The sequence below is a fragment of the Plecotus auritus genome (genome assembly GCF_963455305.1).
Source record: "Plecotus auritus genome assembly, chromosome: 3".
NCBI lineage: Eukaryota > Metazoa > Chordata > Mammalia > Chiroptera > Vespertilionidae > Plecotus > Plecotus auritus.
This window is the reverse complement of record NC_137772.1, coordinates 174,764,037-174,790,236: the sequence shown is the minus strand read 5'-3', so window position 1 is coordinate 174,790,236 and position 26,200 is coordinate 174,764,037. Positions and strand designations below refer to the sequence as shown.

Sequence of the window (26,200 nt, the reverse complement as noted above, 5' to 3'; positions counted from 1 at the left end):
ACCACCAGATGTCCCACGAGTCTCCAAAGCCATCCGTCCGCAAATGTTCAAATCTCCCACACGAGCCCCTTCACAGCACCCCTCCCCCAGGTGTCACGGAGACCCTGGAACCCGCCCAGGATGCCCTGCTTCCCACCCCACTCCTCCGCGGCTAGGTTTTCCCCCATTGAGTGCTCCGGTCCCCGACTTTCCCCAACGCGCCGGGCTTTGGGCGCCGTGGGCCGGGCTCTGGGCAGCGCCCCCCGGGGGCGGGGCCTGCGGCTCTGGGGGCGAGGCCGCCGGGAGGCCGCCCCCCGCCCCGGGTCCGCCCAGCGGATCCTATAAAGGGAAGCGACGGCCGCCCGTTTGGCTGGCACCCCCGAGCTGCAGTCGCCCGCGGCGCGGAGCAAGCGCCTCCGAGGGGCACGGGCCGCGGGCCGGAGCGATGACCCTCCGCCGACTCCGGAAGCTGCAGCAGAAGGAGGAGGCGGCCTCCGCCCCGGACCCCGCCGCCCGGGCTCCCGCCTCCGAAGTCGCCCCGGCCCGGACCCCGGCCTCGGGCGCCCCCGCCGCAGCCGCCAGCGCCGGGCCCCCGGGGGACGAGCTGTACGCCGCGCTGGAGGACTACCACCCCGCCGAGCTGTACCGGGCGCTCGCCGTGTCGGGGGGCACCCTGCCCCGCCGGAAGGTGCGTCCCCCCTCCGCCAGCTCCGCGGACCCCACTCCGGTGCCTCTACCCCACCCCCCGGGTCCCTTCCTCCTGACCTCAAGCCCGCAGCATCCCCACCTGTGCCTGCTGACCCCTGCACCCCCAGCGACCCTCACAACATTCTGCTCAGCGTCCCCCGGTCCTCCACTATGTTCCCAGCCCGCAACCCCCACGGCCAGGTCCAGAACCTGCCGAGTCCCCTCGGCCCTCTCCCGGAAGGTGCCAGCCCCTGGCCCCCGCAGCCCACGCATCCACGTCGCCCGATCTCGGGGCTCTCCATTCCACTCCGCCTCGCCGCCGCCCCATCTAGCTCCTCTCCCTCCTGACCCCCCCAGCACCCCCTTTTCCTCCTCATCCATCTGGCCGGCAATCTCCGCGCCCTGCCTCCCGGAGCCCAGGGGTCTTGAGACCCCTAGGGCCCCTCGCCCGGCTCCTGCAATTGGAGCGGGGACCGGGCTGGGGTCCCGCCGCTCGCCGACCACTGACTGGAGGGTCCCGGTGGAGAGGAAGGGCGACGGGCGTGCCGAGTCCATGAGCGCTCACCCCTCGGAGGGAACTCTGGATGCCTAGCCTGGGGCTGCTGCCCTGCGTGCGGCTGAGGTGCGGGGGGTGAGGTCACGGCTCCCTGGACCTGGCTGGCCCGGACTGGCTGGACCGGACGCGGTGGGAGGGGTCCCAGGGCGCCCGCGGGGCAGGAAGGATGCGGGCCTCGCCTGCCCTCTGAGTATCCCCTCCTCCGCGGGTTCTTCCTCTGGCCTGAGGGAAACCCGAGCTCCCAGAAGAGGGGGTGGGGGGGTACAAGACCCAGGTTAGGAGAGGGGGCTGGTGGCCTTTCCTTGCTCGATCCCCCTCCTCCTCCCCTGGCCCTTGGCTCCCCCCACACAATGAACAGCTTGTTGAGAATTTGCATTTTATGAAAATAGGGTGGAAAGACAAAGGGGTCTCTCTCTGTGCTGCCCAGTGCTTCCTCCCTGGCCCATTTGGGAAGTGTCCCCACCCCTGAGGCCAATCTTTGGTTCTGGAGAAAGAGGGTCCCCTTATCTTCCTAGCCTTGGGGAGGCTTGTGAGGAGAGTTAACAAGGGCACCAACCAGGAAGGCCCAAGGCTCCTTGGGGCTCATGGGACAATGGCTGGTCTGGGACAGGACTTCTTCCAAGGATCAATACTTTAGGGGGAGAGAGAGAGGGGAGGGGTGGGTAGGGAGGGACTGTTATAGTTTCTCAAGGGCCCTAAAGAGGCAGGAACCCTCAGCTCTTTCATTCCCCCCTTACCCCCCAAAAAATAAAAAAATAAAAAGAACTCCCAATCTCTCTCCTAAGTATGATGAGACTTAAGGATACATTTGAGGGCTAAGGTTTTTGTTTGTTTGTTTATTTGTTTTTGTCCCAGAAAGCATCAGATGTCCAAGCTGAGCTGGGCACTGCTGGTCCCTGAAATACTCTGTACTTTGGAGGAGGCCATTGGCCCCTCTGTCCCCTGCCTTCCCACAGTTGGGCTGGGATTGCCCGCCCTCCAGACCTGGGCCCAGAGCCCAGCTCCCCAAGCCCTGTCTGCGGCTGAGAGATTAGGAGAGGCCTGGCTAGCAGGAGGTCTCTGGAGTGCCTTGACGGGAGTCTGGGAGGCCGGAGCCCTTGCAGGCATGCACCCCGGGGTGGAGACTATTCTGCCTAGATGAATGAAATGTCCACCCCCAGTGTGGGCTTAGAGGTTCATGTATGTGGAACCCAGGAGGACTATGTGCCTCTGCAGTCCCAGTTATGGGGAGAATGCCATGGGGTGACACTGATAGTGGACTTAGCAAGTAGTTACACCAGCACCAAAGCAGGTGTGCAACTGGGACCAGACTACAGGGAGTGCTGGGGCCGGGGCTGGAGTCCAGGGAGGGACCTCCCAGAGCAAGGCTTTCAGCATCTGCTCAAGGACAGCCCTTTTCTCACCTGCTCCTTCCTGATTCTCTATCTTCCTGCCCAGGGTTCAGGATTCCGCTGGAAGAATCTCAACCAGAGTCCTGAACAGCAGCGGTAAGTAACCACCACCCCAGCCCCAGCCCTGGTTCAAAGACGGGGAGGTACCTGGGTGAGGTGGGAGGTAGCCTGACAGTATCTCGCCCCAGCCCGGGGCAGTCATTCTCCCACCCTTTCAGCGTAGTAAGGGGCAGGTGTGGGTGTGGGTGTGGGCTGTGTGAAGGGGGTGGCAGACAAAGAGTCCCTACTTTTGAGTCATCAGATGCTCTTCAACCCACCCCTGGTCCCTGCAAATTTCCCCTCCCTGGGAGGCCTGGACCTGGGAGGTGAGGAAGTTAAGAGAAGTTTTCAGGGTCCTGAGCCCTCCCAGCCCCAGCAAATCCAGAGGGCCCAGCCTATAGCCAAGCTGTGTCCAGCTGCTTCAGTCTTGCTGCCCCGGCTTCCAGAACCTGTCCCATCCTGTGGCAGCCCTGTTAGGAAGGATCTGAGGGAGTGCAGACATAAATGCTGATTCAGGCCCCACTCAGCCGGGTCCCGATTTGGGCCTGGCTTCTTCTAAAATGGATCAGCTGGCCAGATTGGCCTGTTTGGTGCCTGAGCTAAGAGTTGTTTTTATATGTCTAGCAGGGGTCCTCAAACGACAGCCCGCGGGCCACATGTGGCCCGCTGAGGACATTTATCCGGCCTGCCGGGTTCTGCTGCCTGTCCTGCTTAGCAGACGACTCGTCCCAGGCCCGCAGTGCGCATAGGAATTTGTTCATAGTTTTTTTTTTTTAAACTATAGTCCGGCCCTCCAACGGTCTGAGGGACAGTGAACTGGCCCCCTGTTTAAAAAGTTTGAGGACCCCTGAAAAGGGTTGTAAAAATAAAAACAAAGAACCATATATTAGAGGCTGAATGAAATCCGAAAAGAAAGCCTAAAATATTTACTATCTGACCCTTTGCAGAAAAAGTTTGCCAACCCTTCCAGAAAACCAGAGAGCACTGGGGTAAACACAGACTTCTCAGTCACCCTGCTCCCTTCCCCAACACACTCAGAGGGTTCAAAGTGGGGAGGCGCTCAGGCTGGGGCTGGGAATTGCCACTCAGCATTTGGGGAGTATCTGGGTCAGGCTGAGAGCTGGGGACCTGCGTCTCCAGGGCCTTTCTGAGGCGAGGAGACTCGAAGGAGCCTTTGGCAGCTGCTTTAACTCTGCCTCTGGCTGGGAGGGAAGGAAGGGGGTGGAGTGGGCAGAGGAAACTCTGGCTCCCCCAGCAGGCGAGGATCTGGAGCGGCTCCAGACCATTGTGTCCAGTGGGCAGGCCTTCAGTGCGGGAAGGGGCGGCCTTGAGGCTCCCCTCCCCCCAGCCCTCACATCTGGTGGGCTGGCCCCACCAAAGCTGGGAGGAGCAGCTGTGGTCTGGGCTCAGCCTCGTGACTGGCCTCTGGGGGGCAGGGCCAGCCCTCTTCCCAAGGCTGTGGATCAGAGGAGGCTCCGGGCTGGGGCTGAATTTAGAGCCTTCGCTAACTCAGTAAGTGGTACTCTGGGGCTCATAGGAAGGAGGAACTGACTAAGAAATCCAGCTCTGGAGGCTGGACATCCCCAGTGCCTCCCCACCACCAGAGGCTGGATTGACTCTGGGCGGCTGGATGAAGCTGATTTCAGCTGGGCATGGGGAGGACATTCCAGCAACCTGTGATGAGAATGAATTGTCACTGGAGACAGTGAGCCCTGACTGGATGTTCTAGAGCTGACTCCAGCGTCAGTGGCAGGCCACGCTATGGGACTGCCAAGCTCCTTTAAATGCTGACAGTCTTGATGAGATGGCCCTTCTGTCTCCTGCAGGAAAGTGCTGACTTTGAAGAAGGAGGAAAACCAGACCTTTGGCTTTGAGATCCAGGTGGGAGAAGCTGGGTGCAGAGCAAGTGAGGGGTTGGGAGGCCAGTCTGAGAAATGAATGGATGGACCCTGCCCCAACCCAGGACTAAGGGTCCCCTCGTCTATTACAGACATACGGCCTTCACCACCGAGAGGAGCAGCGTGTGGAGATGGTGACTTTTGTCTGCCGTGTTCATGAGTCAAGCCCCGCCCAGCTGGCTGGGCTCACGCCAGGTGGGGCCTGAGCTCAAGACACAGGGCTCTGGGAAGGGGTATAACCTTATTCCCAAGCAGAGGGGGCAAGAAATCTCTTCTAAAATCAGTTCCCCTTCCTTGTCCTATTTTAGGAAGGCCAGAAAGAAGAATGGGTAGATTCCAGGTTTTGGATCCAGGCAAATTTGCCATTTACTATGTGATCTAGCAGTCTCATCCATAAATGGGGGCAATAACATTTCCTCACATTATAGTGTGGAGAGGGGGTTCCCTTGACACAGCCAGGGCCAGGTAAATGCCTGATGATTTTTTAAAATATATTTTTATTGATTTTTTACAGAGAGGAAGGGAGAGGGATATAGTGTTAGAAACATCGATGAGAGAGAAACATTGATCAGCTGCCTCCTGCACACCCCCTACTGGGGATATGCCTGCAACCAAGGTACATGCCCTTGACCGGAATCAAACCTGGGACCCTTCAGTCTGCAGGCCGACGCTCTATCCACTGAGCCAAACTGGTTAGGGTTGCCTGATGATGTTTTGCCTCCTCCTGGCAATCTGGCAACCCAGCACCTACAGGAGCTGGGGAAGGAGCAACATTCCCTTAGATCTGCCTGATCTTAGGGATCAGGGCCTATCCTGTCCCTGACCTGGCCCAACTCTGGGGTACCTGACAAGGAAATGATGCCTCCAGTAGGAGACCCTGGGGATTGGTCAAATTTAGAGTCCCAAGTCCCAGGAAGGAGCAGCATGAAACTGCACAAACTGACCCCTCTCAATTCTATTACCATTTTCTTTCCTAAGCCCTCACCTACTTGCCCACTTACCAGCAGCCCCTCATAGCCAAGTGGTATATTGCAACTTTGCAAAACAGGTTCATTCATACCCACTCCCCTTCCTGATCCCCGAGGTAGGCACAGCTGGGATCATGCCCTTTTTGTACAGCTGGGAAAGGAACTCTCAGAGATGGTGGTTTGCCCTACCTGAGGTCAGGAGGCTATGCAATGGCACAGGGTATTAGAAGCGCTCATGCCCAGGACCAGTGTTAGTTCTTAGCTTGGTGCTACTCACCCTGCCCCCTTCCTGTCTGTCTGGATCTCATGACAGCCTTTGGGCTAGACTGAAATAACCTCTGGGGGCAGCCCAAAGTTGCCGGGAGGGCTCAGACTTTGGGGTAAGAGCTTGCTGAGGGTGGAATGTGGGGGTGGGTTTAAGAGGGCCTGACCCCTAGGCTGGGGTCTGGGCCTGGACAAGTTCTTCCCACAACCATGGGGAGGTGGAAAGGGGAGTTCAGGATGATTCTGTGGGGTTATTGCCCCTACGCTTTCTGGCTGGGATTCTCCCCCCATTGAGCAGATGCTGACCTGACCCCCTCTCTTCCTGGCAGGGGACACCATCGCCAGTGTCAACGGCCTGAACGTGGAAGGCATCCGTCATCGAGAGATTGTTGACATCATTAAGGCATCTGGCAACGTTCTCAGGTAGGTCCAGGTGCCAGGGTCCCTGTGAGTCCTGAGCTGAGCTCAGCTTGTCTTGGTGTTTCTGCATCCTGGGCGCTCACTCAGCCTTCGGTTCCCCAACCTCCTCAGGCTGGAAACTCTGTATGGAACGTCCATTCGGAAGGCGGAACTGGAGGCTCGCCTGCAGTACCTGAAGGTAAAGCAGCCCGGATAATGTCCAGCTCCCCCCGTCCTCTCCCCGAGCCCCTGCCCCTGCAGGCCTCACTCTTCTTCAGGGGGTTATTTTTTTTTGAACCTCCGTTTAACCATAAGGTTTCCTCTGGGAACTCCCCGATCCCTCAGTCCGTACCCACCTCTGGCTCGTTTCTGGCTGGCTCCTGACAGGGAGGCGGGTGGTGTGTCTTGCAGCAAACCCTGTATGAGAAGTGGGGAGAATACAGGTCCCTAATGGTGCAGGAGCAGCGGCTGGTGCATGGTGAGTACATTGCGTTGTGAAGGGCAATTTGTGCCCCTACTGATACCTTCACACTCGCAGCCATGTTTTCCCCTCAGAACTGGTAAGCGGGTTACGTCCCCCTCCAAAGTGAAGAAAGGTTTGTTGAGCTACTACTTTGGGTACAATACTGCCCTGGGCTGATGCACTCACATTGCTAGTTTATTCTCAATAGTCCTCTGAAGGTAAGTATTAGATAGTCTCTCCATCTTACAGATGGGAACACCAAGGCTCAAAGAGCAGGTTTTTAAATCCCTTCCGTGGCTCATGTGCCATACATAAGTGGTCCTCATAAGGATTTGAGTGTATCATTCATTTTACAGACAGGGAAGTGGGACTCGCGTTGGGACTTGCCCAGGGCCACATAGATGGTTAATAGGAAGTTGCTGTGCCCCTCCTCCCCCGCGTCCCCCCAGCTGTGCCCTCTGACGGCCCTCCCTCCTGTCTTTGACCCTGGCAGGCCTCGTGGTGAAGGACCCCAGCATCTACGACACGTTGGAGTCGGTGCGCTCCTGCCTATACGGGGCTGGCCTGCTCCCCTGCTCGCTGCCCTTCGGACCCCTGCTGGCCGCGCCCGGGGCCCCCCGCGGGGGTTCACGGCAGGCTGGGGGCGACCCCGACGACGCTGTCTACCACACGTGCTTCTTCGAGGGCGCCCAGCCGCCCTTGCCGCCGCCCCCACCGCCGCCCCCCACCCGCGCACCGGCGCTGGGCCCGGCCGAGGCGCTCACCTCGGGGCTGCGGGCGGGGCTGAGCCGCAGCGCCAGCGTGCGGTGCCCGGGCCCCGGGGGCGGCGGCGGCGGCGGGGGCGCGCCCGGCTCGCTCTGGACTGAGGCCCGCGAGCAGGCCCTGTGCGGCCCCGGCCTGCGCAAAGCCAAGTACCGCAGCTTCCGCCGGCGGCTGCTCAAATTCATCCCCGGACTCAACCGCTCCCTGGAGGAGGAGGAGAGCCAGCTGTAAGGGCGGGGCGGGCGGGGGAAGGTATTTATTTATTTATTCGTTCCTGCCAGTGCGGAAAGCAAGGGGGCGCGGGCGAGGGAGGCGGGCTCCCGGACGCGGGGGACCCCAGGAGCCCAGAGCAGCGGGAGAGGGTCCTTGCCAGCTCAGCTGGGCGCCTGGCTTGTCTCTGCCCAGCGGGGAACCCGGGCCCCAGACGCCTTTCCTCCTTCTCCCTTAACCACAGTGGGAGCTGGCGCAGGGAGAACCAGCCGGGCTGGGGGCTGGGAGAGGTTTCGGGGCCATCCTACACTGGTCAGCAGTGCCTTGTGGGGTGTCCGGGAAACGCCTCCTGATGGGGGACCCTGTCCCACGAAGCCTCCCCTCAGCTTTCCTCGCCCCTTGGCCTTGGGGAGAAGTGGCTATGGCCTGCAGTCCCCCCCTTCCATACACACAGTTCCAGCTAAAGGCCCCCCTCGCTCCGGCCTTAACCCAAGGGCTCCGCCTCGCCGAGGGGCCTGTAACTAAGTTGGGTTCTCTGCCCCTTGGGGGACAGAAATGAGCATGTCCGGGTGGGGTGAGGGCAGGACCGGCTGTTCCACCATTTCGCATATTGTTGCTTCTGAACCACAAAGTGTATAAAATGGACGGTTTTTGATCTGTGTCAGCGTGGTGACTGCCTGACGGAGGGACTGGGCTCAGGCAAGCTCTGACTCCACCATGCACCCACCTCCACACACACACACACACACACACACACACACACACGCACGCACAAATGCTGTATTTTACACCTTGTTTACTCGGAGCCTGCAGCCAGGGAAATAGTCGGGGGATTTCTAACGTATGTGTATGGGCATGAACTGGAGGCCCACGCCCTCTTCAGAACTTAGCCTCTTGTTTGAATACATTTTGAGTCTCCCTCCCCAAATACCCACAGCAGGGGGCGGCCATGTCTCCTAAAGCCTGAGCTATCCTTGTGTAGATAACTGCTGGGCACCCTCTCTTCCCAGGGCCTGGGTCTCCTGCAGAGGAGACCTTAGCCATCATCCAGCCAGCTTGTGACAGGCCCAGTCATGGGTCTCCTCCGTGGGTTTCCAGTGTCCCCAAAATAAGATTTCTAGCTCATAGGCTTTGATTTCTGATCCCTGCCTGGCTTGTCTCCCCCTCTGGGTCCCTGCTCTGGCCACCTTGTTTTACCTGGTACACAGCAATCCCTCCCCTTGGGGGTCTCTGCACTTGCCCCTCCCAGAGCTGGCCCCTTCGGCCCTCAACTCTGCCTCCCTCAGGTCTTGCCGCCCAGTCTGAAATACAGTCACACCCTTCGCGGTGAAGGAGTCCTGTTTTATTTCCATCATCTTAACTCGTCACCACCTGAAATTGCCTGGATTTTTATGGGGTTTGTGTTTTGCCTGGCCTCCCTCCTTCCTGGACCCTTGCCTCTGGAACGGCCTCCCTCCTTCCTTTCTTATCCCTGGACCATCCCTTCACACAGCAAGCCGTGGGGTGGGGGGAATGAGCTTTCCAAAAAGGAAGTCAGATCATAACCCTTCTCGACTTAAAACTCATTATGGCTTCCCTTGGAATAAAAGAATAAGATCTAAACTGTTTTCCATAACACGTCCCTCCGGGCAGACAAATTATAAAGAGGCCTCCCTCCCGCTGGGTTCACAGCAGCCACACAGGCCCAGCCACTTCATAGCGCGAGCCGTTGTGTGGGGCGCAACCTGCATGAAGCCCTCCAGGATCGGGCCCCTGCCTCTCTTGAAACTCAAATTGTTTCTCCTTCCATGTCACTTACATGTAAGCCCCTCTGTTCTTTCTAGTCCTCTTCCTCAAATACGCCAACTTCTTTCCTGCCTCTGGCCTTTGTCCATGCTGTTCTCTGCCTGGAATTCTCTTCTTTCCAAGGCTGATTCCTCCTCAGTTCTCTGCTTAAACATTACCTCCTCAGAGAGGTTTCCCTGACCAGAAGTAGTTCCCTGTCCCCATTATTCTTTATTTTAAGCCCCCATCCGCATTTTCTTTATAGCATTTACTACCAATTGGTAATTTTAAAAAAATGTTTTTATTGATTTTAGAGAAAGGAAGGGAGAGAGAGAAACATCGATTGGCTGCCTCAGATACACACACCCCAACAGGGGATTGAACCCACAACCTGGGTATGTGCCTGACCAGGAATCAAACCGGCGAGCCTTCGGTGCACAGGATGAAGCTCAACCTACTGAGCCACATCGGCCAGGACTACCAATTGGTAATTTTACTGACTTCTTTTGCATCTGCCTTTTGCCTTCCTAAGGCAGGAAACTGCTTTGTTTACCTTGTACCTCCAGGGCCTAACACAGCCCGGCACACAGTAGATGATCAATAAATAGGAATGCCTCCTTGGGGCCAGCCCTGCATAGAGTTGACCACTGCCTCCCACCTCTCAGCCCTGGGTGTGGGGAGGAGCCCTCCCCTGCTCCACCTGTAATTGACATCTGTGGGCCCCTTTCACGCAATCCCTTGGGGGCTGGGAGTCAGCTCGACAACGCACCTGCACCTGGCAGCCCTACCCTCCCTGGTCCAAGGGAGGGAGGACATTTGATTAAGAAAATGGAGCTTCCCCAAGCTCCCTGTTTGAACAGCTGCTCTGCTGTGATGACAGACAGAGGCTCCCAGGGGCTCAGGCCTAGAGGAGGGGCCCTCTCACCTTGTTTCCAGACCCAGGGCTGCCAGGAGACCATTTGCCTGGGCATGGCTGCCACCTTACTGGGGGCGGGGACTATACGGCCTCCCTGCCTTTCTCCTCCCAGAATAGATGCCCAGCCACTTTCCTCCCAGCTGGTTCTTCCCTCTCCATGCAGCTTGTCAGGAGTGATGTCCGGACTCCTCGCCCAGGCTGACAGGGGCTCCTGACTAGCCCTGTGCACCCAGCGGAGGGGGAGAGGGTACCCAGGGCGGGGCTGGATCCCACCTCTCAGCTGATGGGATGACGGCACCAGCACAGCAGTCTCCTGCCGTGTAGGTGGGTGACAGGGAGTGACTAATGTGTGAGCTGTGATGCTAAAAATTAACCCAGGAATGGTGTTGGGTGGAGGGATGGGAGTGGGTGGGAAAGGAGCAGGGACTCACAATCTCGTGTGGTCGGTATTCCCCCTGCCCTGCCTCCCCTCCTTCACCTCCTACCACCCTTCTGGTCCTCCCAAAGCCTCAGAGGACTCTAGGGGAGCCCTTCCCCATCAAGGCCAAAGGGAGCCCCAATAATTCCAGAGAGGAGGAGGAGAGTGGACACCACTCCAGGTCTTGGGCATGGTAGAGTGAGGACACAGCCCTGCAGACGGAGTTCTGGTCTGAGGTCCCCACAGCACCACATCGGCCCCATCTCCTCAGCATGGTGTCTGCCATGCCCTGAGTCCCCTGGCTCTTCCCCCTCTGCCCGGGGCAGTGGGGGGATCAGAAGCAGCCAGTGCACAAAGACAAGGCAGTTCCCATCAGCAGGCCAGAGGGGGACAGTGTGGGGGGGTGGGGTGGGGGTGGGGAGCCGTACCTTAAGGAAAGGACAGGGGAGTATCTCCCCGGCACCTGCTATGGACCCAGCACTGTATCAAGCACTTCCTCATCCATCACCCCACTCAGCCTCACAGCACAGCTGAGCCATGTACCAGGGCCCCCGTTTTACGGATGAAGAAACAGAATTAGAGAGGTTAAGGTAGCACAGCTGGTACCTGGCAGAGCCGCATCCTCTCATATCTGTTTGTCTCTAGATCCTGGATTGGGGAGGGGAAGGCTTCTTGAAGGGAGTGTGAGGACAGGGTCAAAGTGGGAAAGAATTATTTAGAGGAGCTTAATCTTTAAAGTTGTGGGACTCGCTTTTTGGGGGGAGGGTGGGAGTGTGGAGTGTATATAAAAGATGGGACCTGGAGGAGCAGGGTCTGAGATGTGCCAGGTAACAAAAGGAGGAGATGGGGTCCAGAGGGATCAAGGTTCCACAGATGTGGGTGCTATGCTGGGGTGAGCTGAGAACATTCCCGTCAAAGGGGGAGCTCTTGGGCGGGGGCTCTAGGGGCCACAAAAGGGGCTTGGGCTTGGCCAAGAGATTTGTTGACCCACATAAGAAAACCTGTTAGGAGCGAACCCATATACGAAACCGGGGAACTTGAGCTGAAGGGCAGCAGGAGGAGAAGAGGTGAGACAGTCCACGGCCTTTCTGCTCACAGTCAGTCACAAGTGAAGTTGGGGAACTGAGAGGCTATGGGACTCCCCAAGGGTCAAGAGAAACGTCAGGCTGTGTCGTTGGAAGGCTGCCTCCTGCACTGACGGATGGATGGGATGACCTAAAGGAGGGAGTGATGAGCTACAAGAAGTGAGAGAGAAAGGGACACGGGGCTGTGAGAGGGCGGGGGACCCAGGAGGCTTTCTCAATAGAATACAATAGCCAGGAACTGAGACACACGCTGGTCAGTAGAGCAGGTGGTCTGACCCCTGGTGGTGACCTCAGAACACTGCACCTCTCAGCTCTGACCTCACAGACAGACCAGCAGGGTGTTGGGCAGACAGCTCTCCTTTCCAAAGCCCACCTCTTCTGCCTTCCTTAGCCCTGCCCCACACTCAGAAAGGGGAGCCTCCTCTGAACCCAACTCTCTGACACCTGGCCGTGCCTGGCACTGAGTGGGCAAACACTTACTGGAGGCAGTTACGTCTGAAGGAACTGAGTTCAGAACTTCCCTTATCAAACTTAATTCATTTCAGCCTTCTCCGTGTGAGACCCCATATGGTCTGAAGTCTCATGGACTGGGGCACGGGGAGAGGGAGGAAGCACACTTGCAAAACTGCAAGACAAAAATTTTTGCTATAAGTAGGAGACCCCACCCCCCAACCCCCACACCTCAGTGAATTTTCTATTCTTGGAGTTTAGCCTTTCAGTAGAGAACAAACAAATCTATGTCAAAAGTAAAAATTATGCAAATCCTGCCCCTCTGGGCCTCTTTCCCTGCGGCTACTCTACAGAGTCACTTAACAGCTCCGCTCACAGCTGGCCAGGTCCATTCAGCAACCTCCCCCAACCCCCAGAGTGACAGGCAACCCATGTCCCGCTTGCAGCGAGCGCTCTCTAAATCTCACTCTGATCCAGGGCCTGGCTCAAACCCTACTATTTCTGGGGAAGGTGATCTCTGGTTAAGTGAATGCAAGACATGTGATTACCAACTAAAGACACTTAACAGTAGGTAGGGCCCATCCCTCCCCTTAAGATTGGGGAGTTCGGAGGTGGGTTGGAGCATTGGTATTTTAAAAAACACCCCAGGCCCTGGCCAGTGTGGTTCAGTTAGTTGGAACGTGGTCCCGTGCACTGTAAGGTTGCAGGTTCAATTCCCAGTCAGGGCACATGCCCAGGTTGTGGGTTCGGTCTCTGGTCTGGGTGTGTATGGGAGGCAACCAATCAATGTTTTCCTCTCTTTCTCTTTCCCTCTCCCTTCCTCTCTCTCTAAAACCAAATAAACACAAAAATAAAATAAAATAAAAACACCCCAGTTGCTCAATAAGGATTTGTGGACTGGATGTGGAATGAAGATTATTCTAGAGAGCTCTGGACTCCAAATACTGCCAGAACGCAGGCCCTGCTGAGGCCGACATCCGTATCCTTGTCATCCTCCTCCTCTACTCGGGGAACTGAGGACGGGTGCCCCACACTGACACAGAACCACTTTTGGGGTTGCGGTGTAAGTGTTGGTATATGTGGTGGCCATCACCCCCACAGACTGGGAGCTCCTGAAGGGCAAGGAGATCCCATCAGACACAGCCATGCCCCCACCTTGGTTGGAGTCAGGGATCAGGACACAACCCAGGCATCCAGGACTTGCGCTGTAGCTGATGCTCTAGGGTAAGGGGAGGGGAGAGGAGGCTGCGATGAGCAGGAGTTCATGTCTAGACCCCCTCTGGGGGTCAGAGGGGTGGTGCTGGGGGGCGCAGCCCCTTGAGCTGGAGTCAGCTCGGCACCCCCTCCCACCCTCGCCCAATCTGAGACCGAGGGCTGACATGGCAGCGGCAGGCTCCAGCCGGGGGCGCAGCTGCCTTTAGCTGGCGGGGGTGGAAATGAGGACTCCGGGTGGTGGAGCCAGGAGGGAAGCAGGTGGCAAAGCCCGAGTGAGTAACCGCCTCTCCGCAGCAGCAAATCTTGCCGCTTCAGGAAGTCCCACAGACATCTGCACCCCCGCCGCCCCCGCCGGGACCTTCTCCGCGCCCACACCTACCAGCACCTCCAGCTCGCTCTTGCCTCACTCTCCAGGCCGCAGCCGCGGCGCCCCAGCACAGACACCACGCTTGACGCAGACACCGCGGGCCCCGCCGGGCAACCTCTCCTGCGGGTCCTCCCTCCCTCCCTCGCTCCACCACATCCCCACGCCCCGACTTTCAGATTTGGGGCTAGGAACCCCACGCTCCTCCTGGCTTCCAGGGTCTCCTGACAGGGTTGCGGAGCTTTGGGAAGGTGTCGCCCTCTGCTGGGGAGACTCGCGAACTGCTTCATGTCGTCGTCGCGTCCCAGCGGGCCCTTTTGGTTGCCCGGTTTCAGACCTTCCTTGACTTCTTGGGCTGCTACCCTTCTTTCCTTGACCTGACTCCTGGAGGACTTGCAATGCATGTATGTAGACGTCGGTCCTGGTCCCAGCTCTATTACAAACGATCTGAGTCCCAGCCTCCTCCTACCCAGGGAAATAGCAGTCAGGAAGACTCAGCGCAGGACAGTGAAAGGAGACCCTTCGTAAGCCCAAGGGAGTGTGTGGGTGCGAGGCGTGGTGGCTGTAAATACTAAGGGCGTTCTCTTCCGCCTTCCGGGAGTAAATGATCTTTCCCCCGGGCTCTGGCCCCTCGTGGAAAGAGGGCATAATTCATCCCTGGAGAGCATCCCCTTCTGATTTATTGCCACCCTCTCCGTGCTGTTTTACGTCCTGCCTTTTTCCCCTCTCCAAGTGCACAATTCGTGATTAAAAGCCTGGATTCTGGAGTCAGACAAACCCAGATTTGCATCCCTGCTCTGTGACTTTACATATCTGTCCTTGGGCAAACCACATAACCTCCACCCTTCACAGCCTCAGTCCCCTCCTCTGCAAAATGGAGGTAATGCCAGGAATACCCGCCTCTCGGGCTGTGCTAATCCCTGGACCTAGCCGGCTCAGGACTTGTTAGTCGATGTTAATGTGTTTGCATTCTGAGCAGGACTTCTCAGCCACATGACTGACTCTCCCTTCTACAGGGGCCACAATAGTAATGAAGGGGCCCAAAGTTTGCCACCCTAAAATAATGCCTTTGAGGTATTGATTTTAAGCTTGTCATTAATAAACAAAAGATGGTGTCAGACGGGTACTGGACTTACCAGAGTAATCACTATCAATGTCGAATCACTATGTTGTACACCTGAAAGGAACTTTGCCTGCCCCCTGCCCCCCGCCTCCCCCCCCCCCCCATATAAATTCAGCTAGAACAACCTGCTTAAAGGAAGGGAGCATCCCCTTAGCACCCTGAGAAAGCTAGCACGGCCTGTTGGCTGGACTCCCCGCTGGGCCTCATTGTTTCTGGATGGCCCAGCAAGAATTTGTTTACCAACTGTTTGCACTTGCTCATCTACCTGTGAATTGCCTACTTTCCCTTTGAAGTCCCAGATCCCGTCCCTTTCTCCTTTGTCCAAAATGGCATAAACCTTAACTGTCCGATGCCTCTTCCGGTCTCATAGCACCGCTGGTATGTACATCCATAATAAATGTTGGATTTGGTTCTCTTTGTGTGCTGGATGCTTTATTAAAAATTATTTATAAAAAATGTTGGACAGTTTTCTACTGTTAATCTATCTCATGTTAATTTGATTATTTGCTCAGTAGAAGAATGTAGAAGGTGGGAGGAAAGTTATTTTTTGCACCCCACAGTAAGAAAGGGAGCAATCTCCATCCCTGAACTTACTCTCTCCCCAACACTGCTCTCTGTCACATGGGTCTCTTTATTACTCTAGGGCACCCAGAATTTCCCCTTCTCAGCCCCCTCCAACCCATCCTCTGCCTTTTCCCAGATAAGAGTCCTTTCTCTCACTTACCTGGGGTCCTACCTACATTCCTTGTAGTTAATATCCTTTATCGTTCTTTAGTCACTCACCTGCTCTATTCTTCCTTCATGGCACTTCTTGTTACATGGCATTACATTATATATGTTTTATCTATGTTCATATAAACATCCCCGCCCCATGTATCACCATGGAAGTAGGGACTTTTTGAGCCGCCTCCCCCCCCCCCCACCGGCCCTCCTCCCGCATCTCTATGGTTCCTAGAAGACCGCCTGGCCCTGGAAAGATTTTTGTGTGAATATGAATGAATCCAGCACTCCCCCTTTCTCCCTTCAGAGGCAGCAGTCCAGTAGAGGCCCCTTCTCTCCAGTAGAGGGCACCACCACACAGCATTTTGGGGTCTCCTGGGCTGGTGCTAGGATGGGAGATATTTATAAATCCCACAGGCCTCTCTCCTCCCACTCTGTGGGCGCGCAGTCAGGCTGGGACCGGAAGCAGGAGGGCCCCCTGCGCTAATCTGCCCTGGCAACGCAGAGCTGGCATGCCCTGGTCACATCCTCCAGGCCTCCTGCTCCCGTGGCCGAGGTCGGAATACCCTGACCGCCGTCCTGGGCACGCCCCTTAGCAGCTGATGCTCTGGACAGCTCACACCCTGTCCCGGCTCCACCAAATGAGAGCAAGGACACGAGCTGCTGCGCTGCGGTCACAGGTTTGCTGTGAGGCCCAGACAGGAGGGCATGTGAAATATTTGGTGAATGTAAACACCGGGCAAATGTAATCTATACAGGCCTTTATTGGTAGTGGCAGCAGATTAACAACAAAAGAGGAGAGATTAAGAGGGCACTTAAAAGGAATTGCACGGCTAAATGAAGGTGGGTTTATAAAGAGGATTAAGATCGTGAAGGAGAAAGAAGAAGTTAAAAATAACGTCTACCTTTCGCCAAGTGTTTATTCGGAGCCAAGGCTGAGGAACGTGATCTCCAAACATTGTCTAATTATACCCGCACTTAGATGGTGCTCACCGTGCCGGGCGCTGTGTGAGCGATATGCGTAGAGACTCCCGGGACTCTCCCAGTTCGGGGAGCTCGGGGGGGGGGGGGGGGGGGGTATCACTGGCTCTACCTACACACGAGGAAACTGAGGCATGCGGAGCGAGAATCACCTGCCCACGGCTCACAGACGGTGCTGAGATTCCAACCTGAGCATCCCGCCTCCTGGAATGGGCTCCCAAGCCCTCGTGGTCACAGCCATACTGCAAAGAAGATATTGTTCCATTTCCCAGATGGAGACTGAGGCTCAGCAGTTACAAAGCCCGCCCAAAGCCACAATGGGAGTCAGTGTATTTGATCCCTGCTTAACCACCCAGTGAAACCTCTCAGTCCCTGCCGGAGTCAGAAAGGGGCAGCAGAGGTGGGCTCAGACTTCTCCCAGAGGGGCCAGCAGCAGACACAGTGCCTCTTCCTCTGAGGGCCAGGGGAGGGAGAGAGACAGGCTGTGCGGGGCTGGGTGGGCAAAGGAGAAGCTACTTGGTGGCCTCGAATTCCTGGGAGAAGGAGGCTGGGCCATCTTCTGGGCCAGGTTGGGAGAGAGAAGGTGCTGGCAGGCACCAGGCTGTGCACTGTGATTCCACCCGGTGTGTGGGCTCCCCTCCCCCACATCTCCACAGGTAGAACGGGCTCTTAGGGGCTGACCGACTGTGGGAGGGAGATAGGAGCGGGCCCCATCCCTTGCCACGGTGCCCCTAATCCAGCCCCTGCCTTCCAGCCTGTTACATAAGCTGCTTCATTCCCAGAGACTGGAAATAGCCATGGCAGTGCTGGCGGGGGGCATGATGAATGGGCCCCGGAGCATGGGAGCATCAGCTGATCGCTTCTGAAGTGACCTGAGGGCCTGCCAGCAGCTCAGGTTACCCAGCCCTCCCCGGCCTGCAGAGGACAGTTCCAAAGTGACTCTGTGTCTGGACATTTATGGTGCGAGTGTCTGCGGCAGCTCACAGCCACACCACACCCATGGCAGCCTCCCTGGGTGCTGGGAACCCAAGCCTTGCCCAGAGAAAGTGCACCGGGGTCTCTGCAGTCAGCACCAGGAGAGCTGGAAACCCTGCTCTGGGTCCTCTGCTAAGCACCCCACAGAGAGCACGAGGAGCCTGAGAAATTGGGGGTGTGCTGGGGGCCCCTGGAGGCTGCAGGCTCCATTATTCTAGGGCTGCACTCCACTCCCGTGCCCACACCTCTCATGTTGCAGCCCACTCTGTCACCTCACTCATGGCCCCTGGATCCAAGGAGGTGCCCACACACTCTGAAGTCTCCTCCAGGCACCTGGCACACACACCCTCCCACAACTGGGGAGCACCTGAGCAGACTTTTGCAGACCACCGGGCGTGGGAGGGTGTTCTCCCAGCACATGGTGATTATATGTTAAGAATTATGATTATGACCATTCCAATTTTGTGCCTTTAAGATACCTAGTGCAAACACACACACAACAACAACAACAACAACAACACCCCCACACACAAAAATCCCCTTCCTAAAAATATAAAATAATGCTTTAAATTACCTAACAGTTATGCCTGGCTGGTCTGGCTCAGTGGTTGAGTGTCAACCCAGGATCCAATTCTCAGTCAGGGCACATGCCCGGGTTGTGGGCTCGATCACCAGTAGGGGGTGTGCAGGAGGCAGACAATCAATGATGTTTCTGTCTCATCAGTGTTTCTAAGTATATGTTTCTATCCTGTCCCTCCCTCTAAAAAAAAAAAAAAATCAATACAAACATTTTTAGGGCAAATGTAACTAAGGAGAAAATAAACAAATGGGACTACATCAAGATAAAAAGCTCCTGCACAGCAAAAGAAACCGTCAACAAAATGAAAAGGGAGCCCACTGCATGGGAGAACATATTTGACAGATACCTCAGATAAAGGTTTAATATCCTAAGTATATAAGGAACTCATACAAACTCATACAAACAATCCAATTAAAAAATGGGCAACTCTAGCTGGTTTGGCTTAGTGCAGTGGTCGGCAAACCCATTAGTCAACAGAGCCAAATATCAACAGTACAACGATTGAAATTTCTTTTGAGAGCCAAATTTTTTAAACTTAAACTTCTTCTAACGCCACTTCTTCAAAATAGACTCGCCCAGGCCATGGTATTTTGTGGAAGAGCCACACTCAAGGGGCCAAAGAGCCGCATGTGGCTCGCGAGCCGCAGTTTGCTGACCACTGGCTTAATGGATAGAGCGTCGGCCTGTAGACTGAAGGGTCCAAGTTCGATTCTTGTCGGGGGCACATGCCCTGGTTGTGGGCTTGACCCCCAGTGGGGGGGAGTGCGAGAGGCAGCTAATCAATGATTCTCTCTCATCATTGATGCTTCTATCTCTCTCTCCCTCTCACTTCCTCTCTGAAATCAATAAAAAGATATTTTTTTAAAAATTGGCAAAGGACCTGAATAAACACATCTCCAAAGAGGACATACAAATGGCCAAAAGACATATGAAAAAATGCTCAAAGTCACTGATCATTAGAGAAATGCAAATTAAAACAACAATGAGATATCACCTCACACCTGTCCGAATGGCTACCATCAATAAATCAACAAATGACAAGTGTTGGCAAGACTGTGGAGAAAAGGGAACCCTAGTACACTGCTGGTGGGAATGCAGACTTCTGCAGCCGTTATGGAAAACAGTATGGAGTTTCCTCAAAAAATTAAATATGGAACTGCCATTTGACCCAGCGATCCCACTTCTAGGAATATATCCTAAGAAACCCGAAGCACCAATCAGAAAGAATGTGTGCACCCCTATGTTCATAGCAGCACAATTTACAATAGCTAACATGTGGAAACAGCCCAAGTGCCCATCAGTAGATGAGTGGATAAAAAAGCTGTGGTACATTTATACCATGGAATACTATGTAGCTGTAAAAAAAGAAGAATCTCTTACCTTTTGAGACAGCATGGAGAGTATCATGCTAAGAGAAATAAGTCAGTCAGAAAAAGATAAGTATCATATGATCTCACTCATATGTGGAATCTAAGTAATATAAAGTGATGAACGGAGTGGATCCAGAGACATGGAAGCATGGAACAGAGTGTGGAATCTCAGAGGGAAGGCGGGGGAGGGTGGGTGGGTAGGAGGTAATCAACCAAAGACCTTGTATGCATATATGCATGGTCCATGGACACAGACAATAGGGTGCTGATGGCCTGGAGTGGGGGGCAGGGGCAGGCTGGAAGGGGTCATTGGGGGAGAGGGAAAGGGGGATATATGTAATACTTTCAACAATAAAAATTTATTTGAAAAATAAAAAAATATTTTAAAAAATTAAATTACCTAATAATTAAATCACCAAATTATTCCCCTCCCAGTCCTTCAGTGGAATAGGCACAGCCAGGGAGTTAGGATCTGTGTCCTCTATGGCTCTATGGCAGGTAGGATCCCCTATCCCCAGCTGGACATTTTACAGAAGAGCAATGGGAGGCAGACGAGTTGTCCACCTTCCTGATGACATTCCCTGCTCCGTGAATGATTGGATTGCCCCACACAGACACACGCTACTCTTCTTGGGCCTCAGATGTGGAGGCAGGATTCCCTTCCCATCTTCTGCAGCCCAACTCCCTGGAAGGCCCTGCCTGTGCCAAGGTTCTGCCCATGCCTTCGCCACTGTCCTTGTGTGTCTATGGGCCCCGGGCTTCTGAGCCCACAGTGGAGGCACAGGGGAGACGGGCTCAAAGGGACACCAGAGAGCTAAGGGATACCCATCCCACTGCCCAATAAACCTGTAAGGGAAAGGACTTGGCCTCTCTCCGGCCTCCTGCCTGCCTCCAGGTCTCTCCAGGTGTTCCCCTGGGAGTTGTCACAAGTAACCAGAGCTGTTCCCGATGGTGAGAGCTCAGGAGGATGATGTTGCTTGGCAACTGGCACAGCACAAAAGATCCAGCTAATCCAGGGTGTCTGGGCTGGCCAAGCCCCACCGCTTCCAGGGCAGAAGCCTGCTGGCCAGCAGCAATGCCCTAGAGACAGATGCTTATAAACTTCTACCTCTTTCCACTTCAGCAAACCCCAAGTTCTAAGCAAGTTCTAGCAAACCCCAAGACTTTCCCAGGGAGGACCCTTTCTCTCTCCACCTTCCTGTCTCTCACCCTTTTCATGAGTGCTCTTTTCACAGCCCAGTGAATAAGCTGCAGACCTCTCTGGGGTCCCAACTCTGTTGCAAGCCATGAAATGTGTGGCAAATTACTTCACCTCTCTGAACCTCAGACTCCAGTCTTTGAGGTCACATGGACCTGGATACAAACCCATGCTTCATTTCTCAGCTGTGTGATACCAGGCATGTTGTTTAACCTCTTGGAGCCTCAGCTCCCTCAGTATAATCCTACCTTATAGGCTGCTGAACACAGGAAAAGGCAAAGCAAGGAAAATGTTTGGCACAGTGCCTGGCACATGACCCGGCAGGATTTGGCCTAGGCACTCCTCTCTAGCCTTATGTTCCAACACTCCCTTAGTCACTGGCCACTACTCATTCACCTATTCTGCTGTTGAATGAATCAAGCTCTTTCCCACCTCTGGGCTGTCCGGTATACTGTTTCCGAACACTTGCTATTACCCCCTACCCTCCACCCCCTCTACCAGACAATTATTCTTCAGTTGAAAAATTACTTTCCTGGAGAAACATCCCTTATTCGCCATCCCCTGTTTGAATAACAGCTCCACATTAAACATCTCTTTGGCATCCTGCATTTCGTTTTCTCTTTATGGCACTTAATACTTATTTAAATGCAAGATGGTTTAACATTAGTCTCCCCTAATGGCCTGTAAGTCTGGACAGGGGCTATGTCTGATGTGTTCTTTGCTGTGTTCCCAGTGAGAGGGGTGGCCTAGGTGTTCTCCATAGTACATTCCAGCCCTAGCCAGTTTGGCTGAGTGCATAGAACGCCGACCTGCAGATTGAAGGATCCCAGGTTCAATTCTGGTCAAGGGCACATGCCCGGGTTGCAGGCTCAATAGGGGGCGTGCAGGAGGCTCAGCCAATCAATGATTCTCTCTTATTGGTGTTTCTATCTCTCCCTTTCCCTTCCTCTTTGAAATCAATAAAAATATATTTAAAAAACAAACAAACAAAAAGTACGTTCCAGCTTTCTGTATCTCAAACCGGCTAGGGCTGGATCTCTTTATTTCTTCCGTCTCCTAAATTGACCTAAATAATTTTTGCACCACTTCTTTGATTAACCTGAATCTCCCAAATGTGGCGTCTAACTGCAAAGGCAGCTCAGTTCTTTACACTCCATTTCTTTCAGGACTGGCTAGACCAGATTTGGGATGGCCAATCCCAAATCTGCCCCTTAGGGATTTTGGGACCCCTTTCTTTCCGCATCCCAGGGCGCTCCATCCTCCCAGCGACGTCCATCAGCTGAAAGCAGACCCAAAGGAAGCGGGCCCTCCTGGATTATTTGCATACCCTCGTGCTATTGGTTGGAAGGGCGACCAATGGTTGCTCCGGTGTTTGCCATGCGCCGGCTCAGCGCCGCCGGGTGATGTAATGGAATACGGCATCGCGCGCGGGCTCCCTCGGGTCAGCCTCGTGACGTAGAGGCTTCCCCGGCTGCAGCCCGCCCAGCCCGGCCTGGCGTGGGGCTGAGCAGCCGCCCCCGAGAACGTGGCGTGGGACAAGGCCGAGGCCGAGGCCCCGGCGCTGCAGTGGGGCCCAGCCCTTTTAGTTCCGGCCCGGCGTTCCGGTCTCGGCTCCTCCAGGAGGCCCGGCGCGCCAGATCGGATTTGGCGGCGTGGAGAGAAATCTGGAAGCAGACACCAGATTACCAAACTCGACTCCTCTGGGAATGGATTACCGGCCTCTCACATCGTAAATCACGCAGTTCTTTAACGTTTTGCATTTGTTTACAACGAGCGTGTTTGATTTTGTAATTAAATAGTTACAGAGGATTTCTGTTTGTTATTATTAAAGAGCCTGGCTTGGATTGAGAGGAAATCTTGGCATTAATTACAGCCTGGTGACCTTGGCCACTTTTTCTAGCTGGCCCTGGTGCCTTCCATGGCAACCAGGAAAGAGCAAATGCAGAGGCATTAAAAAAAACACACCATTTAGCCTTGCGGGGTCCAGTCTCTCCATTCACATTGTGCTCCATGTCCTCTTCCTCCAGGAAGGCCTCTCAGATTAACCCTCCAGATTCCACCCCAATGCTAGCTCGAGGTCTCTTGGACCTTCTGGCAATGTTTTCATAATTACTCTTGTGTTCTGCCTTCCATCAGATTAGGAACCAGCTTTCTGCGGCACAATCTTGTCCTTCTCCCTTAGGAATTTTCCATAATGTGGGACAGCACTGGCTAGGGCATCTGTTTTCCCCTCTAGTCCTAGCTCCTGAGCCATGCACATAGTTGACCTTTTCTTTCCTCAGTTTTCCTATCCACAATAGGGGCTGTGTGGTAGTTACTGGAATTTGTGTAGAAAGAGGAGGGGCTAAGGTATGAAGGAACAAGATGGTGGGTAGAAACTAGAGCACTGTTCTGGAAGTCAGAAGACCTGGGCTGTGGTTCTGTCATGCCCACTGACTAGCTGAGTGACTTGAGTCAAGGAGACCACAAGGGGGTTGAAATGTACTGGACATTGTAATGCACTAAGAGGTGACATTGCCCCCATCATCTGTGCAGCTCCTCAAGCCCCACCAATAAACATACCAGCTGGGCAAAGCCAGGTGAGTGCTTTGCATGTGCAGCTTGCAGATAAGTTCCCCAGGCTGCCTTCCCCCAAGTCCTGTATGGAAATGGCAGGTCTGCTACTATATGCCAGATTCCTTGCTGCATTCTTCATCTCTACCCTGTGAGATGGTTATGTTATCATCCTCATGTTTCAAACGAAGAAACTGAAGCCCAGAGAAGGTGAGTAACTTCCCTGAAGCTACACAGTTCCTAATAGCTGAACCAGTGTTCAGCTGAACCATAGGCCTCTTGAACCTATGTGCTCCTACCACCTCACACTGTTGTCATGAGCCACACAGGTATGCTTTAGCATTATATATTTTATGAAATATTTTATTTGATTATAAAGCAGGAGAGTATATAATAAAGCCAAGTTATGCCAAAGTATTTATAGAAGGGAAAGACCTCTGTGGGCTGGAAGCCTTCATGGAAAAACTGGTAACTGAGCCTTTGAAAAAAAAAAAAATCCTTCCTGTCCAAATAAATGTATTTCTCCTACGCAGGCAAAATATTTTTAAAATGTATTTCAAAAGTTAGATTTCTGGAAAAAGAAAAAGAAGAGGTGGGGGTAGTGGCTTCTTTAAAAAGTCCATTTGGAAGGAACACCTGGGGTAGGAAGGAGAGGAGGATGGCAGGGGAGGAAAAAGCCAGTCCCGTGGCTCGCCTCCTCTTGCCATTTTTGAAGCCTCCGTTTCTTTCTCTGTTTTGGCCTAATCCTTGAATATGGAAGAGAAATGTAAAGGTCCTGAGAGGTGATTTTGAGATAAGCCAGAAATCTGTGGGATCATTATGAAGAATGAGAGAAAGGGGCTTCAGATTTGCAGCAGGAGTTTAGGACAGGCCCAGAAAAAAAGGATTTCTGGGCATTGTCAGGAGCTGGGGAGAGGCATGTGGCCCCAGGAATGAGGGCTGAGTGGAGATGTGGGGCCTCTTTTGGAGAGTTTTGAATGCAGAAGAGATTCTTTGCTGCATGGGACCTGCTGGGTGCTGGGGATTGGATGGTATGCTCATAATTTAAGGTGGTTACCAAAATGAGCAGTTGCTGGTGGCTGGTGCTGCTGAGCACAGGACTGGGTCCTGCTGAATATTTCTCACTGGTCCTGCCTGCCTGGCAGTATAGGAACAAAGAAGGTAACCCCAACTCCTCCTGCCTCCAGCCCCACTGCTCCAGCCTTGACCTGGCCTCCCTGAACCAGCCACCTGGAGAAGGATTTGCTCAGAACAAGATGGTTCTCCCATTTCCAAATAGTGATCCAATCAGGTGGGAGAGAGAAACCTTCCAAGTACTCCCACTGCCAGAAGGCTCTTACCGGGGAACCTGTGCTTGCAAACTATGGTCAGATGGGGGTTCGCACTCAGGGCTCCCTGCCCACTGGGGTGAGCCTCTGGGTATTTCTTGCACTAAGTACTCCTGATATTTGGGGAAGTCAGACTCCAAAAGGGGAGCAAGAAGGAGAGTATGAGTGCCTACTGTGTACAAGTCACCTCCACAGCTGTTCAATTCTCCAGAAAACCAGAAAAGGTGGATCATTAATATCCCCATTTTAGCCCTAACTGGTTTGGCTCAGTGGATGGAGCGTTTGCCTGCGGACTGAAAGGTCCCAGGTTCGATTCCGGTCAAGGGCATGTACCTTGGTTGCGGGCACATCCCCAGTAGGAGGTGTGCAGGAGGCAGCTGATCGATGTTTCTCTCTCATCGATGTTTCTAACTCTCCCTCTCCCTTCTTCTCTGTAAAAAAATCAATAAAATATATTTAAAAAAATATCCCCATTTTAAGGTAAGGAAACAGGTTCAGAGTGAAGTGACTTGCCCTAGGTCAGTGGTCGGCAAACTGCGGCTCGCGAGCCATATGCGGCTCTTTGGCCCCTTGAGTGTGGCTCTTCCACAAAATACCAGTGCAGGCGCGCACGTACAGTGCGATTGAAACTTCGTGGCCCATGCGCAGAAGTCGGTTTTCAGCTCTCAAAAGAAATTTCAGTCGTTGTACTGTTGATATTTGGCTGTGTTGACTAATGAGTTTGCCAACCACTGCCCCAGGTCATACAGTATTATGGGAGTAGCCAGACCAGTGGATCCCCCAGTGCCTTGCCCCTGCCTTCACTCCCGCCTCTGGGAATGCTTCTCTTCAGGAGAAATTTCACCCTCCCAAGAAGTCCTCTTCTCTACTAGTAAGCTGCCTTCTGGCTGATTGCCCTGGGTTTGGGGGCTTAACCACCGTCCTCCCCCCCCCCCCCCACCTCCTAGCTGGGTTCGTTGCCTTTGGGTTGGCATGCAGGCCAAGCAATGCAGATGAGGGTGCCCAAAGCTCAGAGGGACAGTTCTTTGTACTCTCAAGCCAGCCTAATTGCTGTGTGACTTTGGGCTGCTGCCAAGCCTCTCTGGGCCTCACTTTTTCCACCTCTTCCTCGGGGGAAGCCCCAGGTAAATTTATAACTTAGCTTCAAGTTTGCTGCTTCGGAAGGTGTTAGCAAGGCCACAGAACCCTCGCCTGAAAAACAGCAGCACCCCCAGGCCAGTTTGCGGCGGGCGGATTATGTAACCGGGTGCTCAGCGCGTGTGTTGGGGATGGGGGAACGCGGGGCGGGGCGCTCGCGACTATTCCGGGCGCCGCTATTTTTAGCCCCATTGATGAGGCTGCGTCGGCTGCCGCAGCCGGGATTCCGGAGACGTCAATGGGCGCGCGTCACGGTCCCTGCCCGCCCGCCGGGGGAGGCGCGCCCCAGGCTGGGACAGCGGCGCGGGCGGCCGCGGGTCGCGGGGGCGGGGGGCGCGGCCGAGGCCGGAACTGCGGGGCGGGGGGCTTCCTGGGGGCGGGGGGCGCGGCGGCTGCAACGCAAGAAG

General features: G+C 54.6%; 1 protein-coding gene and 1 long non-coding RNA gene across 5 annotated transcripts; one reads left to right on the top strand and one right to left on the bottom strand.

Moving 5' to 3' along the window:
* The first annotated feature begins 298 nt into the window (after positions 1 to 298).
* On the top strand, positions 299 to 8,275 carry TAMALIN (trafficking regulator and scaffold protein tamalin). 3 transcript variants are annotated; one of them, XM_080660359.1, is made up of 8 exons: positions 299 to 667; positions 2,660 to 2,709; positions 4,479 to 4,533; positions 4,643 to 4,745; positions 6,112 to 6,205; positions 6,314 to 6,380; positions 6,593 to 6,659; positions 7,138 to 8,275. In XM_080660359.1, exons 1-8 carry the CDS (start codon positions 425 to 427, stop codon positions 7,635 to 7,637), a joined length of 1,179 nt encoding a protein of 392 aa, XP_080516485.1. In that variant the 5' UTR covers positions 299 to 424; the 3' UTR covers positions 7,638 to 8,275. The 3 variants fall into 3 exon arrangements, with proteins under 3 accessions (XP_080516485.1, XP_080516487.1, XP_080516486.1); XM_080660360.1 differs by lacking the exon at positions 299 to 667 and adding an exon at positions 1,175 to 1,288; XM_080660361.1 differs by lacking the exon at positions 4,479 to 4,533 and having other exon boundaries at positions 594 to 667.
* Positions 5,037 to 14,076, bottom strand: LOC308244406. Of its 2 annotated transcripts, XR_013960135.1 has the most exons (4): positions 13,844 to 14,076; positions 6,538 to 6,598; positions 6,089 to 6,374; positions 5,037 to 5,306 (listed from the first exon to the last, which is right to left on the bottom strand). It is a non-coding gene; the product is annotated as an uncharacterized lncRNA (long non-coding RNA). The 2 variants fall into 2 exon arrangements; XR_013960136.1 differs by having other exon boundaries at positions 5,037 to 6,374; positions 13,844 to 14,050.
* Between the last annotated feature and the right edge of the window lie 12,124 nt (positions 14,077 to 26,200).